Below are 22,981 nucleotides of genomic sequence, written 5' to 3'. Positions count from 1 at the left end.
TGGAAGGTAGAATAGATCAAAAATGATTAACACACAAAGTAAAAGTTTCAGTGAAGAAAAACTTGAAATTAAACTTTGAAGACAGGGGTTGCCTCAGGGAAATTATGCACTTGACATGAATTGTGGTATCAGCACCAGCAAAACCCTGATTCCCAGCTCCCTGTTCGCAGTTGCGCATTTTATAATTATTTGCCACATTTCAGTTTCCTTTATTCTGGGGCAGTGTAGTTTTTTGGGCGCTACGGAGAAATTCTTACATGTGATACTTTCACTTAATAGGATCATTGAAGCGAGGAGTTTGTTCAGGCTATGGTCACTCTAGCCGAGACGAAGGGACAATCTTGTAAAATTTGCCGAGATTCTTGTAAAACAAACTATCTCGTATGATCTTACAAGAATACAGGATAATGCGAGATGAAATGTTATATTGCCAAATATTGCAAGATGTAAGATTATTTTTGCAATATCCTACAAGACACATATGGTTATGTTGAAGTACGCTCAGGTCTATGTCTGTTCTTACTTCCAACGTTTTAGCGACGCTTTAACTATATATTAGCAGAGAGTTGCTCAATAATGTTTGACACTCAATTAATTGTTCCGACCCCACTTGTGGGGGGAGGAACTGTATACTCAAATGGGTTTTTTTTGTTCAGAAAATTTTGGCCGATCGATATATTCATCGCAGAAAAATGTGAGTGGTATTACTAAAAATCTCGTCCAACGTAGAATTCAGAATTAACAAGACTTTATTGAATTTCGTTTTTTTCGAGGAGTTATCGAGGTTTAACGTTTTGTGTGAACACGTGATTTCTGGTGATTTTGTACACTTTGAGCGTAATTTTTGTTGGGATTAAGATTTTTTCTACAAAATACGAAATCGAAATTGTGTTTTATAATACAAATGAAACTATTTTGAGTTTCTAACAGACGAAAGGCCCACAAATAGTTTTTGTCTTATAGGGAAGTTTACTATAAAAAAAAATCGATTTGTTTTTGAGAGCTGTTATTTTAAAAACCAATTCATGTTTTTTTTTCAAGTCATTTAGAGACTGTTCACTTTTCAAATCAAGGTTCTGTTGATGACAAACCTCATTTACAGTCAAATGATGCCCATTGAACAAATAATTCGCTTTCAAGGAATCGCTCATGTTTTTTTATGGCTCCGACTACAAAATCTCGTAATTTTCATTTAAATTTTCGTTTTCTTTTTGAGACTCTAGTAAAAATTTTCTAGTCCCTTGGCACCGAATTGTTGACTAAAGGAACAATAGGTTTCCTGAAGAGCTGTAATTGAAACTATGTAGCAATTTGAGTGGACAGCTAATGGATAATTTTCAGAATAATTTTTCAAAAAAAAAAACGAATTTTTTTTTGAAAATTATCAGACGTTATTCTTGTTTCTGTGTACTGAAAGTTGTTCTCATACTTGACAGGGCCCACCTCCTTGGTACTGTAACCAGAATTAATCTGTTCAGCTGTTTTGTCTTCTAACTCTTTTTTATTGTTTTTACGACTGCAATGATTCTACTTTTCATATTTTTTTTACTTTTCGGTTATTTTTTCATAATTTTGGTTCCCATTGAAAACTTCTCACATTACTCTATTATTGACGGTTCCTATTTGCTCAATGAAGACGTTCACTTGATCATAGCTGATTTTTTCAGAGAAAAACGTTTGGTTTTAATATTTTCGACATTGTCTTCTTGCACTTGTCAACTAATTTTAGTTTTTGCCTGTGTTGGTTGCCGTTTTATAGTCTTACGACATATTGAAATGACTTATTGACTTATTGATAGTTTAAGAATGACAAAAAAGTATTGCTTTCACATCGGGTCATAATTTACTGTAACTTAATTTTTATCGAAAGCTTCCTAATTTTATGGCTTTGATATTACGACTTTTCGCAAAAATTTTGTAGTTTTAAAGTCTATGTTCATATTTGTTGGTTGTTTAGTATTCAAAATGTTACAAAAAAAAAGTTATAACGTTGTCGAAAATTGATTTAAAACTTTAAAAAATTTTAACTGAATTGTTAATTTTTTAACGGCTTCGACGGACTTCTCTTGATTTTCCAATTTGTTGTTTTTCCTGTTTTTTACTCTTTATGTAGTCTTAAAATGCTACGCGGTTTCATAAGCTTTAAACTGAGGGTGGAAAAAGAAGTTACTCCATGCAGTAAGTTTTTAGCAACTAGCCTTAAAGTTCATCATAATATTTCTTTTCGAACAATTTTTTTTTATTTTTTTTATTTTCTTTTTTATGTTTGTCAACTTGTATCAGATTCTCATAATCAATACATCCCATCCTCTACCTTGTAATTCAAATTTGAGCGTGTCTATTGATATTACGTCGTAACTGATGTTTTGTTTGTTGGACAATATGCGTTTTAATAAAAGTTTTGTGAGTGGTCAAAGTTTGTGTCCCTTTTCTCTTCTTTAAGCTCATTTGCGTAATAACAGATCCCAATGACTTTCAATAACAGCCCTAATGAACAAATTTAATCTTTAAATATAATTTTAGTTGAATTGGTTTAAATAACATTTGAAATAAAAATATACAAATCAGATAACAGCGAAAGATTTCAATAGTTTGTGTTCTGGCAGATTGTTTGTAATCTTTCCATTTTTGTTTTATATTTCATCCATTTCTGTGGCTTATTCTAACAAAAGACAGGTCCTAATGGTTGGTTTTTGACTTTTATTGAATGTATCAAGAACAAAAAAAGTAAATTTGTGTAGTTAAGTTTCTACCGGTTGACAGTTAAGTAAAAAGAATTTAGATGAGCGCGGGTTGGAACATCATGTGCGAACGCACATTATCGAGCCTCCTTGTTGAATTGGCAACCAAAGCCTCGAAAACTTAATTCAATTCTAAGGTTCTATAAAAACTAGTTTGGTGCCCATTCGAAATTTTTCATATCAATTGCTTCATTGCTTAACGTCGTCGCTAACTTGTTGCGCCAAATTTAATTTGGTTCTGCTATCACAAAAATTTTAACTTAAGCAATTTTTTTCCATAATCTTCGCTTGGACAAAATTTGTTCGTTGTAGTCTAAAGTTGTTCTTTTGCATCCTGCTTGTTTCTTTTTTAAGAACATCACTCAACTTCTGGACTTGATCTCGACATTCTTGGGCGTTCCAGCAATTGTGGCAATTCTGGTTCTGACTCTTTTGCTAGTGCATAAACTGAAGAAGAGAGGAGAAAGTGGATCCAGAAATGACGATAATCAAACTACATCGGTAAACTTTTTTACATCGCAAAAGGCAGATTTGCTAGAGTATAAACTTAATCTGAAAATGGCTGTTTTACGCATATAACCTATCCATATGTATTAAGGTCAAGAAAGTAAGCGAGCGCGAAAAAGTTCAACATGCTCAAAATTGGGTACATAATTGGTACCTAATAGTCTGCCATTTTCTGCATTTTAAAGTGTGCGAAAACTGGCGACAATTTTAATTGGCCCTAACCCTCTGATCTCATCGCCGACTCTAATCTAATCCCATGAATTGGGGGGATTAGTCGCCCATTTTCGCAGTACTATTGTCGCTACAATTTGCTGCCGGAATTAGCGACGAAGGAACCGCAATTTGGTCGGTTATTTTCGTATTGTCGCTAATTTCGGCAATATTAATAAAGTACGAAAAACCAACGGAGTGATTATGGTCCTTCATTCATGCCTAGAGAAAATCTTAGTTCTCCCATGCAGCACAACTGACAGTGGAGAATTAACTGTAATGAAAACTTGAGTTTTTATATTATATCAAGGAATATTAATATTTGCAATCAAAATTTAAAGATACTGAAAAGATTCATACTTCCACTGATCCATGCAGAGCTGTAAAACCAGACCTCAGATAATCAATGAGCTTTTATATGAATGACCCCTTTACGTAAGCTTTGAAGACTTGGGAGGGCAAAAACAGCCCTCTGGTAATGTTTCCAGGCAACCCTGGTTTGGATGACAAAAGTTGCATTACATTATCATACTGTTGCAGTGATTACACAACGGTTTCTAACACTTTTTTTCACCACTGTTTAGATATAAACAGTTGTAATGATAGATTGTGATAAACTCGTAGTCTAAAAACATGGAGAAGATTTCGTAATGTATGTGATGACTCGTTTTATTGAACGAAGTTATTAAACAACTCGGCTTCGCCATGATCTATTGATAAGTTTTTGACGACATTAACCACCTTGCAGTTTGCAGTAATCTCGTTTCTTCTATCAATTTTTGTGAGTCATCTCAATTAATTTGGAAAAAATCATTTTCAATGCTCTTATTTTGAACGAGCGACCAAAAATTTTTCTTGATTTTTTTCTTCAAGTCATTATATCTTTTTCAATAATGAAAGTAATTATACTGTCCTTTAATATAGAGAACAAATTTGTCTTATAATGATTTAGCCTTTCGTTTTTCTGGGAAACAATTGTTTCAATTTAGAATATAATCTGTGTTACATATGGTACGAAAGTAGTCTGTTATGAGATATTGTCTAAATATCAACAAACCTAACTTACACCTCAATTTTTCGAGAGGCTTTATTGATAAATTTCAAATGAAATGTTCAGAGATTTATCTGAACTATGGTCATAGGCAAATTACCTGTTTTCTAAAGCGAATTTTTTCTGGATTGCTACTATCTTCAACGGTTTGCACTGATTTTAACTGTGTCAAAGTTAGCAAAGTTTGTAAATATAGAGTGAACTCGAGTTTAATTTAATTATATAGCAAATCAAAAATAATTATCGATACTTTTAAATCAAAAAATAAATCAAAAGTAATTAATAGATAATAATAATTGTCGATGCTCTACGTAAGTGAAATTGACTATCGGCAACTCAGACCTCTCCTTTGTATGCAATAAAGATCCATCGAGACCTCTTTACTTTCGTTTTTGGCGCAGAATGCATTGGGAGTGGTTTGGGGGTGAACTTCAAGTAAAAATTTCCCAGAACTGTTGAGAACTCTCCGATTTCTAGCTTACGCTTTTGGAAGCAAAATATTGGTTCATTTTTTCTGATGATGATCTTTTAACCTAATATATGATGGATGTACGAACAACCCGTTACAACTCATATGAACGTTAATGAGTATTTGGTTATGGATTATCGCAAGCGGAACAAAAAGCGTTTTTAACTACCCAGAAAAATTAATTTCTCAAAATGGGAGAACAACAAAAATGATATTTTACAGCAGAATTGAGATATTTACAGGAGGGATCTGATTATTAGATCTAGATTGTGATTTGATTTTAGAGATGAAAAAGGCTGAAAAATCAGCTGTATGTATAACCATTATCTGTGTGAGAAAGAAAAGATGCAAAACTAATCTTAGCACCATGATTTATGGTGGGGGTTGCAAGGGCTACCCAATATGGTTTGCATCTGCAAATTTCCTAGAAATCAGTCGCAGGGTATATCATAGATAGTATGCATTTACACTCTCACTCTAATAATAGTTATCTAGATTCACCAGTTTGAACCGAATGTTGATTCTAAGCACCAATTCTTGACGATTCATTTATATAAATTTTGTGACTAGGATCAATTTATTCTTGTGTCAGTAATCTGGTAAGTCAAACTTTCTTTCTAATAAATATAACTAAGTTCGAGACTATAGTTTGATCGAAACTATAACAGAGAGTAATAATTTTCGACAGTTTTTATGGTGACCTTTGGGTTCCATTATAATTATTAAAAATTAACTCCAAAAATAGACTTGAACTAACTAGACTTGACCCTTATTTCACAAAATTTTTTTTCTGCAGGTAACTAGGGCACTGCTGATCAACGGAGTCATTTACTCAATCTTTGCTGTTGTCCAGTATCTTCTGCTTGTTGCATTCATTCTCATGTCTGGAGAGACCCAGCGTGATTTCCAGCTGACCCTTGGAGCCCTGGGTTACTTAAGCGGATCAGTTTCGGTCTTGATCCAGGGCCCTATTTTCATGACAATGCGAACAATGCGACACGCATTCACAAAATCACTCGGATTGACAAAGGGAGAACGAACAGTTGTAACCGGGCAGTGATTGAGAGTTCAATCCAGATCTTTATACAAGCGTCTGCCGGCGCCATAATAAATCTACGCACTTAGATTTAACCACAAACATTTTTCAAATAAATTTTATAAGAATTAACAGGATTAATTAAAAGTCCATTTTTCAGATACAAAAAGGGGAACCATCTAAAAAAGTGAATTAGTAATTATAATAACAATATCGGTGCCGCTAGATGCCTAATGCTGTGTACTGAACGGATCGAAAAGAAGCGTTAAAAACTGAATAAAAGGGTGACTGCATTGCTGAAAAATGTTTTTGTCAAAGAGAAGCTTTCAATGATAAAAAAAAGTTTGCGTTCATTTTGTTCTCAAAGTTATCATGATTTTTATATTGGTATTTATCTTCGCTGACCTTCAATGTACCCATTTTTCCCCTGACGGTAACTATTTTTTTTACCAAAGTTTTGTTTTAAATCCAGTTTATACAATGAAATGAATAGGCAAATAATTCTCTTGAATCACTGCAGCAATCCAGTGGACGATCTGCGTTATACTTGGAAAAAGTTGACCTCATTACCTAAGTCGACAATTTCTTCAAAAATTATTTAAGAAATGCGCTGATATGAGCTGAACTCTCAAAAAATTAAGCTAAAAAACAACATAATGATGCTCTAAAATATGCTGAAATGCGCTGAAAAATTCGCCACTCAAATTTACCACTGTTTTGATTTTTGAGTGCTTGGACACATCAGTACGAAACATTTCATCGACTCCTATATTTTTTTCGGCTGTGAAAGCGTTGAGTCGGTGCGAATAGAATTACTCTTGCAATGAGCGGATCAGATCCGAAATGCGAATGAACGAATGGATCACGAACAAAAATGTTCACACGAAAACAAAAAACATCTTGAATGAAATTTGTATCTATTTTGAGTCATAACGGGGTAACTTTTCATCGATCCATGAACGTTTCATACTAACTGCTTGATTTCTATTTTTATCTAGATTTCAACAATGAATATCTCCCGTGAGTGAGAGTAAGATTCCAAACTTTCTCAATAAGACAACTGAAAAAATTGGAAAAGTAAGGATAATGTCAAAGTTCGCATAGTGCATCGTCTCCCGGAAAAACTAGTCGGATTCCCGGAAATCATACCAATGATTAATAGTGCATCATTTCCAGCCGGAAATTTGCATATATGTACGGTCAACGCTTCTTCCCTTTGGGAAGAGATTTTCATTCACATTTATCTGGTTTTACCCGCAATTAAATTCAAAGAATGGTTGATGAATAAACCTCCGTAGTAGAGTTAATAATTTAGGAAAATGAGATCAAAATATTCCATAATTCCCCTATTAATTAGCACTCTTAAAAATGTGGGATCGGAGTACGCTAAATTCCTCTAATATTCCCCATGCGCCCGATCCCCAAACGCATTACCCCTCAAGGTGGTAAATACTAAGAAGTTCCCTGAGAACTTAATACACTGAGAACTTAATACCCTTGGAGCTCTACCTGCTTATCCCGTTTCTGAGGACGAAAAGTCAAATGGGTCAGACAAAAAATCTGTCGAGCAAAAAATCACATTCAAAAAGACCACGGGATTAAAAGTAATTGCCACAAACTTCGTTTGAGAGCAATTAATAAACAAGGTCAACTAACGTTGGAAGAGTTGCTCTCGAACTAGTGAGATATGGAATCTATTGTGCTTCATTCGGGATAATAACTAGTTATATTCATTAAGGAGGGCTTCAGTTGACATTATCAGTTTTTTACACCACTAAAATCACTAATAGCACACTCAAAGTGAAAAAAATTCACCAATTTTGGCGCACTTTTCATTTGACTTTTAGCTCCAAACTGTCGTCACATTTGTGTTCAGAGATTTAGATCACCGAAAAAGAAAAAACAAAGGGCGTAAGAGTCACTCGAAAAGTCAAAAACTGCAAGCGAAAATTTTGCACAAAACAGGCCAACATGTTTACAATAATTGCTTCAAACTTCGTTCGAAAACAATTAATAATGTGCCCGTTAATCCAGAACAAAACCAAAATACATTGAAATAATTATTTGACAAATCATAACCACGAGAAAAGAAATGACAACAGATGATATGTAAACATTTAGATTGAATTAGATTCAGAATTGTGTCTTCGTATATTTTCAAAGAAACTTCAAGTTTCCAGATATTAAATTATGAGTTTTTCGCTTTTTCCAGCATATCGCAGCATGTTTTCATATCAGTGGCTAATCCTGGGCTTTTGATTAATACGGCCTTTGAAATCGCATTATCGAAGAAGTCTTTTGCGTTCGTAAACCGAAACCCTTGCGATTTGACGAGTTTCATTTTGCTTTCGTCTTTCAAAACCGAGTAGTAAATATCCAGCAGCCTACCCATGTATTGACAATAATGCTCAGTTTTGTCAGTTTGTAGGACCAAATCTATCGCTCTCGCTTCATTGTGCCAGTCTTTATTTGCTTGTCGACGCGATATCACATGCAGAAGAATGTCAAAGGCCTCAGAGAACCTTTCGAGCCGGACGAGAGTTTCGCCCTGTCGGAATTTCGACTCCAGCATTTCACCTTCCATGAATCCAGCGGTTGTTCGCTGTAGGTACTTCTCAGTGTTTTCGAAATCGTTTAGGGCTTTTTCGTATAGTGATTTCTGAAAACAAAAGAACTGATGAAATCAAAGGAGAAAACGGGTAACTCTTTAGCAGTATGATTTTGAATGAAAATAATGCAAGATTTGTAGTGATTCAAATTCAAATTCCAATCCAAATCACTCAAAAAGTCAAGCGTGGAAAAAGTCACTCGAGAAGAAACTGAAAATTTCTACCGAAAAGGGTCAAGAAAAAAATTGCCTAAAAACACACATTTGCATTAACAGTTTCAAATATCATTCGAAAGCAATTAAAAACGGTCTGATCATCGGTCACAACAAAGTGTGTTCAAAACGCATCAATATATGCAAAAAACGCATCAATATGATATTTGTTCAAGCCAATTTTTGCGCCGGCAGTTGAGCTGACAGTTAATTGCTGTTTTGAAATCAACGCAGTGATTGCTTGCCATAGAAAAACGGGAATAAAAAATACTGCAAAAAAATTCTTTTATTTTGAGTTCGAATTAGTTTTTTTGAATTAAAATTGATTTGGTGGCCTTTTTGAGCCCAAATTCGTAAAAAAAATCCACGTAGATTAGGCTTTTCTTTGAAAGACCACTGAATCTCTAAACGGTCTGAGATTCAACACCCTTACCAACAGTCATCTTCATGTCATTTCTGATTCAAAAACGTTAAGTTTGAATGAAACGAAAATGTCAGTATGATCAATTTTAGTTTTGCAAAAACGATGATAGCCTTCAAGTCTTTGATATTCCGGTGACGACACCAATCCTTGATATGTTTGCTTTTCAAACGCTAGAAATCATTACACCATATGGCATGTTTAATTTCAAAACCTAAACACCAAAATTTACAAAAAGGTCTGGTTTATATTTTCATATGAGCATATGAGAACTTCCTAAAAAATACTGAGCTGATTCTCTATAACTGTCTATGTATAATACTTTTGAAAAATTTTGACAAAAAATAAAGTTTATTCATTTAAATGTTACCACAAGCTAAAGACGAAATTTTAGCAACAATTATCTATCTTGCATAAAATTCTCGAAGAAGTGCAAATAAAAATGGCGATAATATGCAAAAAAGAGAATTAATCCAAAGAATATGTGGCCGATTTGGGCATTTCCGACTATATACTCAATTTGTCCTTTATTTTCACGCCCAATGTTTTAAGATTAGAGTTGTAAGGGTTGAAACTAAAGGCACACAATACAAGAACACTTAAGTCTCTGAAGTTGGTCTTAAGTAATTACTAACAAAAATCGGGCAAAAAGTTTTTAGGACAGTTAAATGCCTGAAATGGTTGAGTTGAGTTAGTTTTATTTGTGAATACTAATTACAAATTTTAAGCGTTTAATGAAAAAGTAATTTTTTCCGTGTTTTGAGTAACTATATGTCATCGTGGAATTTGGTGAAACGTGAAAAGTGGGAAAATATCGCAAAATAAACTGCCAATTGTTTTTCCTGACATGCGCCACAAAATGTTTCAACTAAAAATACTAACAATTTCGGTCGTTTTTTATACGAAACTCTTTTTATGTTATAACCGGATATTTAGTTGGAACTTTTTCCAAATCTAATGATGACGACAAAACTGAATAATAATCCCTGACTATTTTAAGTTGGATGCCAAAAAAACTAACGAGAGTTTACATATTCCTCTGGACTATATGAAATTTTCACCACAAAGTTTTCATTTTCCATTGCTAATTTTTAAACTATATTGAAAGTTTGTGTTGCAAATTACGACTTTCTAGCATATAAAGAAGGAGTGGTATAACTAGGCATTATTTTCATAAATTAAGTATATTAATAAAAAATTTTCATAAATTTTCATAAATTTCGTTAAAATTTTCATATTAAAAATAAATTTCACTACCTTCATTTCAGGGTCAGGGTTCATAGAAGCCATTTTTGCGTGAACGAGACCCAAATTCCTGTACTGTTGGAAACATGACCTTGTTTGTCCACAATAAACATTCAAATTCAGCGCGTCAAACAAGTACTTTTCAGCTTGTTGTAACATATCCAAACTCTCCCCTGAAACTTGGAAAAGAACCAGGCCTAAAGAATTCAAACATGACGATTCCAGAAGAACGAATCCGCTTGTGCCGCATTTTTCCACAGCTTGCTTCAAAATTTCGACCGCTTTTTGTTTATCTTCCGTCGCTTTATTGCCAGAAAATGCCAGAATCAATCCCCGCATTAACTTAATCCTAATCAGATGTTTATTCAAGCTTTCATAATGTTCTGCATCCTGAATTTTAGTTTCCAATTCGTCTAATTTAACAATCGCCTCTTCGAAACGGCGATTCCGTCGTAATACATTGACGATTTCGATCGCGCATTCGTTTTGTCCCGACACGTTAGCAGAATCTTGATAAGCCGAAATACATTTCTCGTACAACTCGATGGCTTTTTCGCAGCTTGTCGGGGTACTTTTCTCCATTTCAATTTCTGCAACTAGCAGAATCAAGTCAGCTTCTGAAGTTTTAGAGTCATCTTTGTTCAGACACTTCAAGCCCTTTTCAGCACTTTCGAGGCAATCCGTTTTTTGACCGGCTTTTTTGTAAAGTCGAGCTGCCATTAAATATTTCTGGAATTCCGAGACATTTTGAACCCAAGTTGGAGGCTCGAATTTGATGCTTGGCTGGCGTTGAAATGACAGATCGCCTGAAATTTTCATTGAAAATTTGGGTCTTTTCTATTAAAGCCCCCCCCCCCCCCCCAGCTGTCAGATATCCTATATCCCCCCCCCCCCAAAAAAAACCATAATGGGAGCGGGGCTATAATGTCTTTGGGGGGGGGGGGGGGTCTACAATGGCAAAGATCCAAAAATCAGTTCACATTTTTCATTTCATTCTGCTTTTTTATGATGAGGTAAACACTAATTTGATAGGCAATTGTTCTGGGCTGAATTCTCATGCTACAAAATTTTGAGATGATGGGTTTTTGGTTCTGGTGCTTTAAAGTCTAAAAGGGAAGAGCAGAATTCGGCGTCTATCCAATTATACTCCATCCCCCTCCCCTCTCAACTTGGTTACATACTGGTTATTTGCAAGTATTATAGCCCCCCCCCCCCCCCAGCCTAATGGTCATAAAATGTACATCATAATTGGGGCTGGGGGCTATAATTTTGTTGGGGAGGGGCGAAAATGGGAAAGACACGAAGTCAACGTAATCAAGAAGTCAGCAGCTCAACAGGGGATCACTTTTCCTTGTTGTCTTCCTTTACCAGTTTATATGGAACTCATTTAATTGCAAAATCAACACGCATGTTTTGATCGGAAAATTGATTGTACCAAGATCTATTGATAACAACTAGAAATATTGTGGCTTACCTGTGGTTTGTCGGAACAATTGGCTGACGTCACCCTTCCACTGGACAATGTTCTTCTTAGACAGAAGGATATCACACACTGCATGAAGTTCCATGCCTCTGAACAAAATGAATAATCAGGTTAAAACCATATATGGTCCTCTTTCCCAATTATTCACATAAATAGCCGGTTTTTTAGTTGCTATTCAACCGCCCTGTTCCAAACCATTGGCGTTTTTTGGCCCATTGATGAGCGCCATCCATCGTTCCTATTAAAGCGTATGCCATAATGTATGCTCCTTGCATGATCAATTTTGGAATGCGTTGTATTATTTTGCCACCGTATTACTCAAAATATTTAGAAAGAACCGTGGCATGTAACAATTGACCAAATTATGTTTAAGTAATGTTTTTGGGGTCAAGCATTGCTGGATTTTAACAGAAGCAATAGTCTTTCCCTAATTTCCGAGAGATCACCAAGTCAGGGAGAGAAATTCACCATTAAAAAACTTTAGCAAAACATATGGGCGGTTCTTGATTCATGGTTGATGCTATCAATTATAAACAGCTTCTATATAAAGTAGCCATTACTTTTGTTTATGCGTTGAAAAATCGGTATGTCAGAACTGCTATTGCAAATCGTGTAGTCTGACGAATATATTGCTTTATATCTCTTCATTCATCAAAACTATGTCTGTCTCAACAGAACGCAGCTATAAGAGCAATGCAAAAACCACTAAAATCATTTTATTGATGCGTGCCTGAAACTCTTCTAGGTTCATTTTTGACTTCAAATTATTGTACAAAATTAGACTGTCGTCATGCGTGTAGAAAACTGTCTGTATGTTTTCCAAGCAGTGTCAACAAACATTCCTCGGGAGCTTATTCTTTCATTAGGGGAGGAAATCATTGCAGAAAAACTTGCCTGTTAATATCAGCATACACCTTTCCACAGTAGACTTGTTGGATGATGTCTTCGTACACTTTTCTGATAGGCTCGTGCGACTCAATCACTGAAAAAGAAGAAAGTATAAAATGAAACAATTTCCTTAAAATAAACCATTTTCCTTGACAATTTAGACACCCTTTACGCTTAACAAGAACTCTTTAAACACCGAATTATTGAAAGTTCATAGAAAGATCCAGATGTTTCAAGAAGTCATTGAAAAAGGGAAGTTATCAATTGCAGTCGTTAGTTGTAACTGTGATAAAATAGAAACTGATTATCAGATATTTGGCAGTTGCTTTCTGTAGTCATTGTCAACAAAATAAGGTTACACAAAAAGCAAAAAAAGTTTTCATTAAGTTTTCAATAAAATAGGGCTTATTGAAACTCGTAAAGGAAATGGTTCATTCAAAAATACGTGTAGAAAAATTGAAACTAGTTGTAAAAAAAATTTCTAAAAAAAGCGCTAGAAAATCATTCTGTATTTTGAAATAGCAGTTTAAAATGAGAGAAATAGTGAAATTTGAAGTTTGATATTCAATTTTGAAGTGCATAAAAAACTAATGAAACTCATCAAGCAATTTCAGCATTTAAAAGAAAAATTGAATTTTTTTTCAGTAGTTATAATATTGATACTTGTTTTTTTCTTACATAATTTTTTAAAAAATACAAAAATTACAAAAAATGGGAAATTAAAATTTGCATGACGCTTTCTATTTTTCTATTATATGATCAACTCTTTTGTTTGGACTCAATTATATATTTTTGCTGCTCTATGTTGAATTTGAAACATCAAATTGCAATATTTCAATTAATTTAAATTGGGATTTCAAACAGAACAAAATTTGAAAAATAGCTATTTTTATGGCGCACGGAATTTCAATGAAACACAATTCGTAGCGAACCTTTTTTCGGCTTTGATCTTGACAACATTGATTTTTCAACTTTTCTCTAATTATTTTTCTAATGTGCTAATTTTTCTTATCTGATTCTAAAATTATCTGTCTCGTTGAAGACGCCATTCATGGCATCACAAATTGATAAACGCTTATTGCTTTGATTAAATCGGTTTTCTGAAAACAGCTACAGAAGGCAACTGTCAAAAATCTTTTACCGAATTTTTAGTTCATCATGAGTACAATCACTTGCAATTGAGAATTTTTACCAATTAAGTTTTTCAAAATTGTTATTTTTGTAAATGGAGTGAAAATGTATTTATTTTATTAAATGTTCTCCTCTTTAATGTTCAAATTCAATAGTTTTTTGCTTCTCTTTGTTGCAATTTAAACATCAAATGACTATTTTTCTTTCAAATTAAAATGCGATTTCAAATTGAACGACATTTGGATAATTACGGGAAGATATGATTTTGGTGCATTGATTTTCGATAAAAAACAATTCAAAGCGAGAATTGTTGTCAGCTATGATCTTGAAAACAATTGAGTATCTATTTCTGTGCAATTTTTTTTCTATCGTCAATTATCTGTTTCGGCTTTTTGACACCACGGTTATGGCGAAATGAAATGAATACTATTGCTTTGTTTTGTTTAAGGAAGTATTTTCTGACGATGACAACAGAAAACAACAGCCAAAAATCTTTTAACGAGTTCCTAGTTTATTCAGAGTACAACTAATTGCAATATACAATTTTAATTTGCAAAAAATACTTCCGAGGTGTATCAGTAAATTTCTGATCTGAGCAAACGTGTATTTTTTGTTTTGTTTTTTAATGCACTTCCTATCAATAAAGTGAGTCATAGCGAGTTTTCACTTCACTGAGTTGAAGGTAATTTATACAATGGCAAAGTATGTCATGAACAATCATGTTTACGTAAGAACTCCGCGATCAAAATGTTGTGGTAAAAATTGCTAAATAAAATGAGATTGGCTCCAAAACGGGTTACAATTTGTAAAAACTGCGAAGCTAAGGATTTCATCTCCACCTTTCAATCTGTGAAACAGAGTTGAAAGCAATTTACAGCAAATTTTACCGAAAATAACAGCTTAAAATATCTAATAAAAGAATGCAGAGATGCGGGGAAGGGGGAAAGAACTTGTCATAGCAAATTGCCGCTATCCAAAGCAAAATGTTACAATAATTCACTGTACTTATTTATACATACAGAACAGTGCACAACCCAATTAAAATTGTAATCAACGTTTTTGCTCATTCGTAGAATCAACTAAGAAAAATACGAGCGAAAGTCTAAGTCTAAACGAGGCGTTTATTTTCTCAAGAATCGGTAAAATTGTTGAAAACAAAACTTTTTTTTTCAAATTTTTAAGAGAATCATTTATTTTCCCCTGAGTTCAAAAAGCCATTGAATCGGGTCGCTCTTTTGTAGGACTAATTATTTCTCGTGTTTTTTTTTCTATGCATAGATTTTTTTAGCGATTTGCTTCCTTCGATCAATAACAAGCGAAAAAAAAATAATTTTGAATATCTCAGCATAGCTTTGCAAAAATAAAGACGAGAAAGTTTTCGGCAATGGTTGGTATCAGTTTCTGAGAAAAATAATCGTCAATTTTTGTTTAAATTCTGATAAAAGAAAATCCAGCAATTTTTTGCTGAATACTTTAAAATTTTCTAATACTTTGCCAAAACATAGCCAAAATTGTTTATATTAGTGCCATTTACCTTCATTAACCCAGTCGTGGAAGAGCCATATGGACTTGTGCTCAGTTGGGGTGACAGTGAGTACAGGAGTTAAGGAGAAGTGGTCACACCCACTATACCCCATGAACACCATAGGAGTAGTCTTTATGTAATGCTCCACTGAGGAACGACACTCACGCGTAAGTCCCAAACCCACTTGGTCTGAAAAAGTGTCAGGGTATAGAGTTGTGTATAACATTAATTTATAACTGGTCTTGTAAATTAACGGAAGAACTGTAAACCTGCAGACGTCAAATATTATTTCAAATTTTAAACCTGTCATACGCTTAAAAAACTCAATCGAATTCAAATTTTTTAAATAAATTTGCAACTTCTTACAACAATTTTCAAATTTTTTGCCAACTATTCGGATTATTTTATAAATGTTTGCAACTTATAACTTAATTTATAAATGCTCATTCATCTTAAAAAAAACCACTCAACCGATTTGAAAAAATAGCTTGAGTGAAACATTTTTGATTATTTGATTGGAATCCCCAAACAGCTGTTAAAGATCTTATGCGTACTGAGCAAAGCAAGGATTTACATATTTGGTTTGTGTTGTTGTAGCTAATTATTGGAAAAAACGAGGTAAATTCTCACCGAGACAGACTCGAACCGACGCGTATCTTCTCTGTGCGTCTTTGTATCTTGTATCCACAGTTCCATGTGGCTTCAGAATTGTAGGGCAAGACGGTACACCTTTAAAAATAAAGCAGGTTTTTGCTACAGATTTTAGCAGGCTGAGCTGCCAGACGTAAACTGTCCGTACTTCAAGCCTTTGATGGGTTCAATTTCAAAATTACATGCGTTTTTCGATGTTTCTAGATCATGTAATTTCGAATGCACGACGCCCCCTTCGTGCATCTATCTCCGATCTGGACATACTTGATTTCTTCGGGGACCTTAATTTGGGATCCTACCATAATCGCAGTTTTGATGTTGTGACAGATAATCAATTAATAGTAAACAAGTGTATTTTTTGCGTAACCACCGTGAAACAGCATAAGGCCAAAGTGGCCCTTTCTCAGTATCCCTTTTTCTTATTTTTAAGACTGTTCTTTTTCAGGTGATGATTCGCTTTTTTCTCACTTTCCCCAGTGTTCTCAGGATATTTATCGTGCAAGATCTGACAAACATCTGACAAAACCATCTTGCTTATAACCTGCAAATGGATACATCCTATAAGATCTGATAAAAAGTTTGTCAAATCTTACACCGTAAAAATTCTTGTGATAAGATCTTAAACGATAAAAAATCTTTCATCAGATCCTACACAATAAAAATTCAGCCTGTCAAAAAATGTTTATCGTGTAAGATCTTAAAAGAATTCGATAATATCTCATAAGATAAAGATTCAGAAAGCTATGACTCATCTTTTGGATATCATTTTTATTAGATTTTATCCGATTAAAATTCTTTAGGTATTGCTTTTTCTTCAAAATGAAGACAATTCAGAGTTGTTTTCAAGCAGTAGCCAAACACTACAGCATGCAACTCTTAATTGTCAGGGCAACAAAGAGAAAATTACCTTATATTGCCTTTTGAGATTATAAGAGATTGTGAAAAAGGTTATTGGAGTATCAAAGGAATTTTATAAGGCTGTGGTCTAACTAGGCCGATTTTTTTTTCAAAGACCAAAACTATCATGAACTTCTATGTTGAGCCATAGTACCTAGTGGAGACTCATAAAATAACTGTCGCCAAAATAGAATCAACAAACAACTTTTTATTTCATAATTGGTTAGTTGACCAATTTTTTTTCAAAGGAACTTGACTACGTTATAAGACAATATTGGATTCATTAAAACAATTCGCATCAGATCATCTTACACGATAAAAATTCTGCCCTAGGCGAACTTGTATCGTGTACGATCTGTAAGATCTGGCACTTATCAGATTTTATAAGATAACAATTCAGCAAAATTGATTTATTATCTTATAAGATCTGATAAGTATGGTTTTTGATCTTACACGATAAAGGTTTTTGATCAGCATCTTATCAGATCTTACACGACAGAAAAACTCCAGAACAACTGGGGTTTGTCACTTTTTGCGTGTATCATTCACGAGATACTACCTTTTCAGCCAAGATTGGGGAGGCTGTGGTCAGCCTGAATCAGAGCTCAGTCTCACGCAGTGACAAGTTCACGAGGTAAGTGACTGTGTGTGAATCACGCAGCTTATCTCTCAGGTGTCGATTAATTCCTCAAACTTAGATTTAACTTAGCGGTAATACACTATGTGGCTCAAAATATTGTTTTGGATTTCTCTTAATGACTTGATCCTGATCTTTTCCGTTTGTGCCCCCCCCCCCCAACCCCCAGCTTAGTGGTATGCAAACCCCAAACGCAAGTACCATTTTTTGCATGATAGTACTATGTAATGAAACGAATTTCTGTAACTGAGGGGGGTTGTCTAACGGTATAACGTACTGGGGGGGGGGGGGGGGAGGGGGCACAAACGGAAAAAATCCTGGATCCTAATGACGGAAACCTATGTTACCAAATTTGGATTTTGTGTTAACGAGAACAACAGTGTACAAACCAGTTTGTTCCAGTTCTTCGGAGAGCAGTTTGAATTCTTCCGGTGTGACAATGATGCGAGGAGGCTGGCCAGTCAACTCTTCGTATGCTTTCTCTATCAAAATGTCCAAGTTAGTAGTTATGACCTGAAGGAAAGAAAAATAGTGCTAAACAGTTTACTTGTTACATTTCTCACTGATTATTATCAAAAGGCAATAAAACTTCAGTTTTTTAAAAAACTCAACTGGAGGTTATTTAATCACAAAAATGTAAATAAAAATTGTTGATACTTGTTAAAAACGACACTTAGTATTTTGAAGGTGCAAGTGGTCACCTACCTGGCGTAAGACGCCAATGAAAATTTTTCTAGTGAAAATATTGAAACAAAAACACCTTCGAATCAAACCAAGCCGCTGTTAAATGAAAAAAATGTCACGTGAGAGATATCTACCCTAGTGGTGAGCAGATTCAAGTCTTACAAGAATCTTGCAAGATGATTCAAAACTTGCAAGATTCTTGCAAAAATCTAGCATGATATCAATCCAAGCAAAAGATTGAACCAGGGTCGTATCGTTTTAGAAATCACCTCTGTCATGTTAAGCTAATTATTGTTTATTAAACAAGTTACAAAACTGAAATTGATGGAAAATTTTTCAGTCCTGATTAGAAACCTTGCAAAAATCTTGAAAGTTCTTAAATTCTGAAGAATTTTTCTGAATATATTTTGGTACCTCAGTCCGACTGAAGAACAAATGTATTGACATTTACAAGAATTTTGATCAGCAGATACGATTCCAATGGACTTTTTTTAAAGTTACGTTTTGAACGGGAAGTCTTGCAACAATCTTGCAAATTTCTAGCAGGACTTCGAAATCAAATAAATTTTTTAACATCAATTTAAATAATATACGATAAACTCAACTACTTTTAAATTAGTTTTGTTCGTTTATTTTTTCTCACGGAATATTTTAGGGAACTGAAAAGTGGGGAAAAATTTGCAATATTGATATTTTGCACAAAAAAAAAACAAATAATTGAAGCAGACAATGTGCCTTTAAATTTTGTTGCTATAGAAAAAACTCAATTTTGGTAGGTTTTAAGACAAGTTTTTTATCTAGTTCTCTGTTCATTTACTCTATATCTATTTTATACTCCGCCACTGCTTGTTGCAAGCCCCGAATGAAAAAGGAAGAGGGTAGAAAAAAAACAGATCATGCTGGAAAATCTCGAAAATCTGTTTTTTGAATTGACTCTGAGACCATTCCAACAGATGTTAGCAACGTAATGAGTTTTGTTTTGTTTTGTTTTGTTCCGCTGTGCTTTGTTTTGCTTTGTTTCGCTTTTTTTATTTGTTTTGCTTCGTTTTGTTTTCTATTGTTTTAGAGAGAGTTTTCGAGCCATATTTTTTAACCTAATGCTCTGCTGAATTCTCTTATGGCTATTTCATGTAACTGCTCCACTACCTGTGCGAAGACTGAAATGAAAGTAGAGGAGGGTAGAAAAAATTTATACTGGAAGAATCTCACTGTCGGTTATTTATCTTGTCATGAGATGATTTTCCGAGATACTATTACTTTTTTATGCTTTTCTATCAGTTGCCCCCTGCTAGGAAATAAAAATGTTTTGATACCAAACAATGCGAGCAGAATTTAAAATCTTGCAAGAATCTTGCTGGAGGCATGTGTTCTCTTGCAAGATGTCTTGCAATATTTTTGTAAAATTTTGAATTTGTTAATCACTAGGTTAGAATTCCGATTTTTTGTTACTGACAATTTAATGTTCATAACCCAGTTCAATACAACCTCTATTTTGAAAATTTTTGGTGGGAATTGGATAAGTGTGTCCTCAAAGTGACAGTTAAGCGAAAAAAAAGCAGGAGTGTCTGGAACCTGGTCAGTACAAACTCCAATCCGATTTCACGTTGTTCTTGTATGAAATAATCAAAGGTTAGTCTGAGCTCTCAAAGTCTGGAGAAAGGTCTTGTCAAGAACTGGCCAGGGTCACACGAGAACTATCACGCGCAATCTGGTCAGATTGACGAAATTGGTCTTTTTTCGAACAAATGCAGCTAGATGAGTGAGTTTTATGCCAAGGCACAAACTACTTTGAGTGCACTAATATCTGAATTTTATTGATCTGGGATGGTTATTAATTGCAATTTGATTACTGCACGTTCACAGTTTTGATATTTATTTAGCATCAATGAAAAATCTAAATAAATGAAAATGAATTGGAAACACGTTACTCAGCCGGCGCAGAAAATTATGACAGCCAATCGGTCAGTCCAAACCGTGAAAAAACTTAGATTTAATTCAAATTTACTTTTAACAATTGCATTTTCTTCAAATTCACCGCATTGGCCACATTCAATGCAGTTTGTTCATAACTTTGCGACAATTTGTGACGATTGCTAATGAATAAATTAAAATTAGCGGAGTTTATTTTAGAATAGCAGTGATCGATTTGATGCAAAATGGTTCTAGAATAGTATAGTGAATTTCATTCAAAAAAAATTGTAAACGTACTCATCACGTCCGCGTCAATTTTTACTTTTATAGCAGTCACTATCCAGACGTTGACAGTCGAATCTTGCAAGAAACACTATTTTGAAAATTTGATCATTCCTGAGGCAACACAATCATTATTTAGACATAGCACTGCTTGACATCACAATATGATCTGGAACAGAATTTAGGGAATTCGAGAATTCCCTGCTTGGATATTTCGAGAATTCCCTGCTTGGTTATTTTTCTTAAGACGCGTGTTACTCTTAAGAAGCTCTTAAGAAGCACGAATGCTCAAAAATCTAATGCCAATCTTACCAAATGTCCATTTTTCAAAGCTCTGGCTAGAAATTTGTGGTTAGGGTTTGGAGTTTCGCCAACAAGCCACTCGGAAAACTCACACATTCCCTCCCCAAAAGTAGTCGACAAAGTCTGTAGTAACACTTCAGGCCTCAATAAAAATAATAACTTGTCCAGTTTATCACTAGTTATAACAGAATCAATTGAATCGCCGCATATCTTCTGAATCATGTTTCGTCCGAAAGTGACAAAATTTGGAAGGCCAGAATCGATTGATATTCCAGCACCAGCGAAAAATGTGATTTTTTGGTCGCATCGTCTGTTAATCGCAGTGTCCAGAAAGTCCTCGACGTTGAATGGTTCGGAGCCCATTTTGGAATTTATTTAAATTCCTCGATTTTGCTCCAAAGTTAGCTCAAGATAATTTGGATAAAAAGCGAGTTGGTACAAGATAAATCAACACTACGTCAAGTTTTGCAATATGCTGATTACTCAAGAACACTCGCTTGTAAAATGACAGCACAATATTGTTTCAACAAATCAATAGGTGAATTAAATTGTTTGCCCTCAATTCAAATCAGGTTATGTTTCTAGACTTGATTGGTAATTATAGTTCGGTGTCTTAGATGCTCCAATGGTATAATATACAGATTTCACCCGGGTCAGTATGAACGGTTTTGGCGCTGAATAAGTATTTGTTGGTCACAATCACTGCTTTATAATTAACAACAATTACAATCTTTTACAGATATAACATCGTTTTACATATACACTCTTTTGAAAAAAAAATGCGTGAGAAAAAAGACTGGTTTTCTAATATGACGGCACGGTTTGAGCCAGAAACAAACAATTTTGATGAATAAAACTTTAAAAAATCAAAAAAGGATGCGCAGCATAAAAACATGCGAAGCAATATCTTAATATAAAGTAATATTTATAAAGAGAGCTAAACTTTTAAGCAAAATGCTCTCAAAGAAATACAATTTGGAATGCAAATACAGTTGACATTCTGTTTTAAATGTTTTCATGGTAAGGTGTGTATTTATAGTAGCATAGCAGTATATGGTCACGTGCTGGATGTATATACAAAAAATGTATAAAACCAGAGCAGGTAGCGCAGGTATTGGAATGCTTTCCCTTTAGCTTTTCATTTCCATTCGCTGTTTTCAAGGACATTTTTCTTGGTCATGGAGTGCAACATTCCTTTTAATACAAAGCAGGAGAAGATTCTGAAAATTACATGCTTAAAATTTTGCATGGAGACTATTTGATGCAAGCCTCTTTAATTGTTTTCCTGCTTCTGAAAAGATGAAAGGATATGAGCTAGCAAATAATGTAGGTAATATACTCTGTCGTATGAACTTGAATGGATTACAATTCAAAAGGTGACTTTCCATAGCAAATGCTGTCAAAATATATGAAAAAATATTATTCAAGTACTAACCACATTGTTTTCTAGGTAACTATAGTAGGATCTGCGCGGTTTCGGGAAAAAAAGGAGAAAAAACCAACAAAAATTAGATATGCAAAAACCCCACGGAAAGAAGCCCCAAGTAAAAACGCCACAGAAATAAACCCCCGCTTGACTGTCAAAAAGATATAGCATCAATCGATTTGAATTAAATGAAATATATCACAACAAAATACACAAACCAATAGCAATTGTTTGAAATGGTTTCTCTCAAAATGACATATTTGAGGCAATTGCTCAGAAATACTCTAAAGGTTGACATCCGTGTGCAGCACAAACAATTCGTTTTATTTTGCTCAAAATCAAACTCCAAATCCCTTGTTATATTGTCAGGGTGCGATAAACTATCTTTTAAGCTTTCCCAAAAGCCACATGTGTGTCCTGTCTTTAATCTGGCAACGATGCATATATACATGACAGTGTTAATCCTTTGTCAAGGAAGTGCTCAGTAAAGATCTAATAGAAGTTGTCGGAACAGCTTTTGAAAATTCCCAAAAAACCATTCGTTTTTGTCACTATCAAGAAACCTTTTACCCGACACCTGTACAATATCGTCTTCAAAGAGAAAATCATGTTAGAACATTGTTCATGAAAATGCTTTGAGTTGATATGCATTCTTGAGGGTT

At 34.3% G+C, this 22,981-nt stretch overlaps 2 protein-coding genes across 2 annotated transcripts in view; one reads left to right on the top strand and one right to left on the bottom strand.

Annotated features, from left to right (window-relative positions):
- Window positions 1-6,074, top strand: part of LOC142355179 (uncharacterized) — a gene marked incomplete at its 5' end in the record, with an annotated part of 8,378 nt that extends 2,304 nt beyond the window's left edge. The window contains 2 exons of the mRNA XM_075407429.1: window positions 3,096-3,242; window positions 5,775-6,074. Of these exons, the coding sequence (XP_075263544.1) occupies window positions 3,096-3,242; window positions 5,775-6,038 (411 nt within the window). The remainder of the gene's footprint in view (window positions 1-3,095; window positions 3,243-5,774) is intronic.
- Window positions 6,075-8,061: 1,987 nt separating this feature from the next.
- Window positions 8,062-21,853, bottom strand: LOC142355178 (uncharacterized). Its single transcript, XM_075407428.1, has 8 exons — window positions 20,903-21,853; window positions 18,103-18,226; window positions 16,159-16,257; window positions 15,538-15,717; window positions 12,879-12,966; window positions 11,976-12,073; window positions 10,514-11,307; window positions 8,062-8,673 (listed from the first exon to the last, which is right to left on the bottom strand). The coding sequence occupies exons 1-8, from the start codon at window positions 21,254-21,256 to the stop codon at window positions 8,203-8,205; spliced, it is 2,208 nt and encodes a 735-aa protein (XP_075263543.1). The 5' UTR covers window positions 21,257-21,853; the 3' UTR covers window positions 8,062-8,202.
- Between the last annotated feature and the right edge of the window lie 1,128 nt (window positions 21,854-22,981).

This window comes from Convolutriloba macropyga, unplaced genomic scaffold (assembly GCF_964194025.1).
Source record: "Convolutriloba macropyga unplaced genomic scaffold, txConMacr16.3 SCAFFOLD_2539, whole genome shotgun sequence".
NCBI classification, from domain to species: domain Eukaryota; kingdom Metazoa; phylum Xenacoelomorpha; order Acoela; family Convolutidae; genus Convolutriloba; species Convolutriloba macropyga.
The sequence above is the reverse complement of the archived record's forward strand: the minus strand, read 5'-3'. Positions and strand labels throughout refer to the sequence as shown.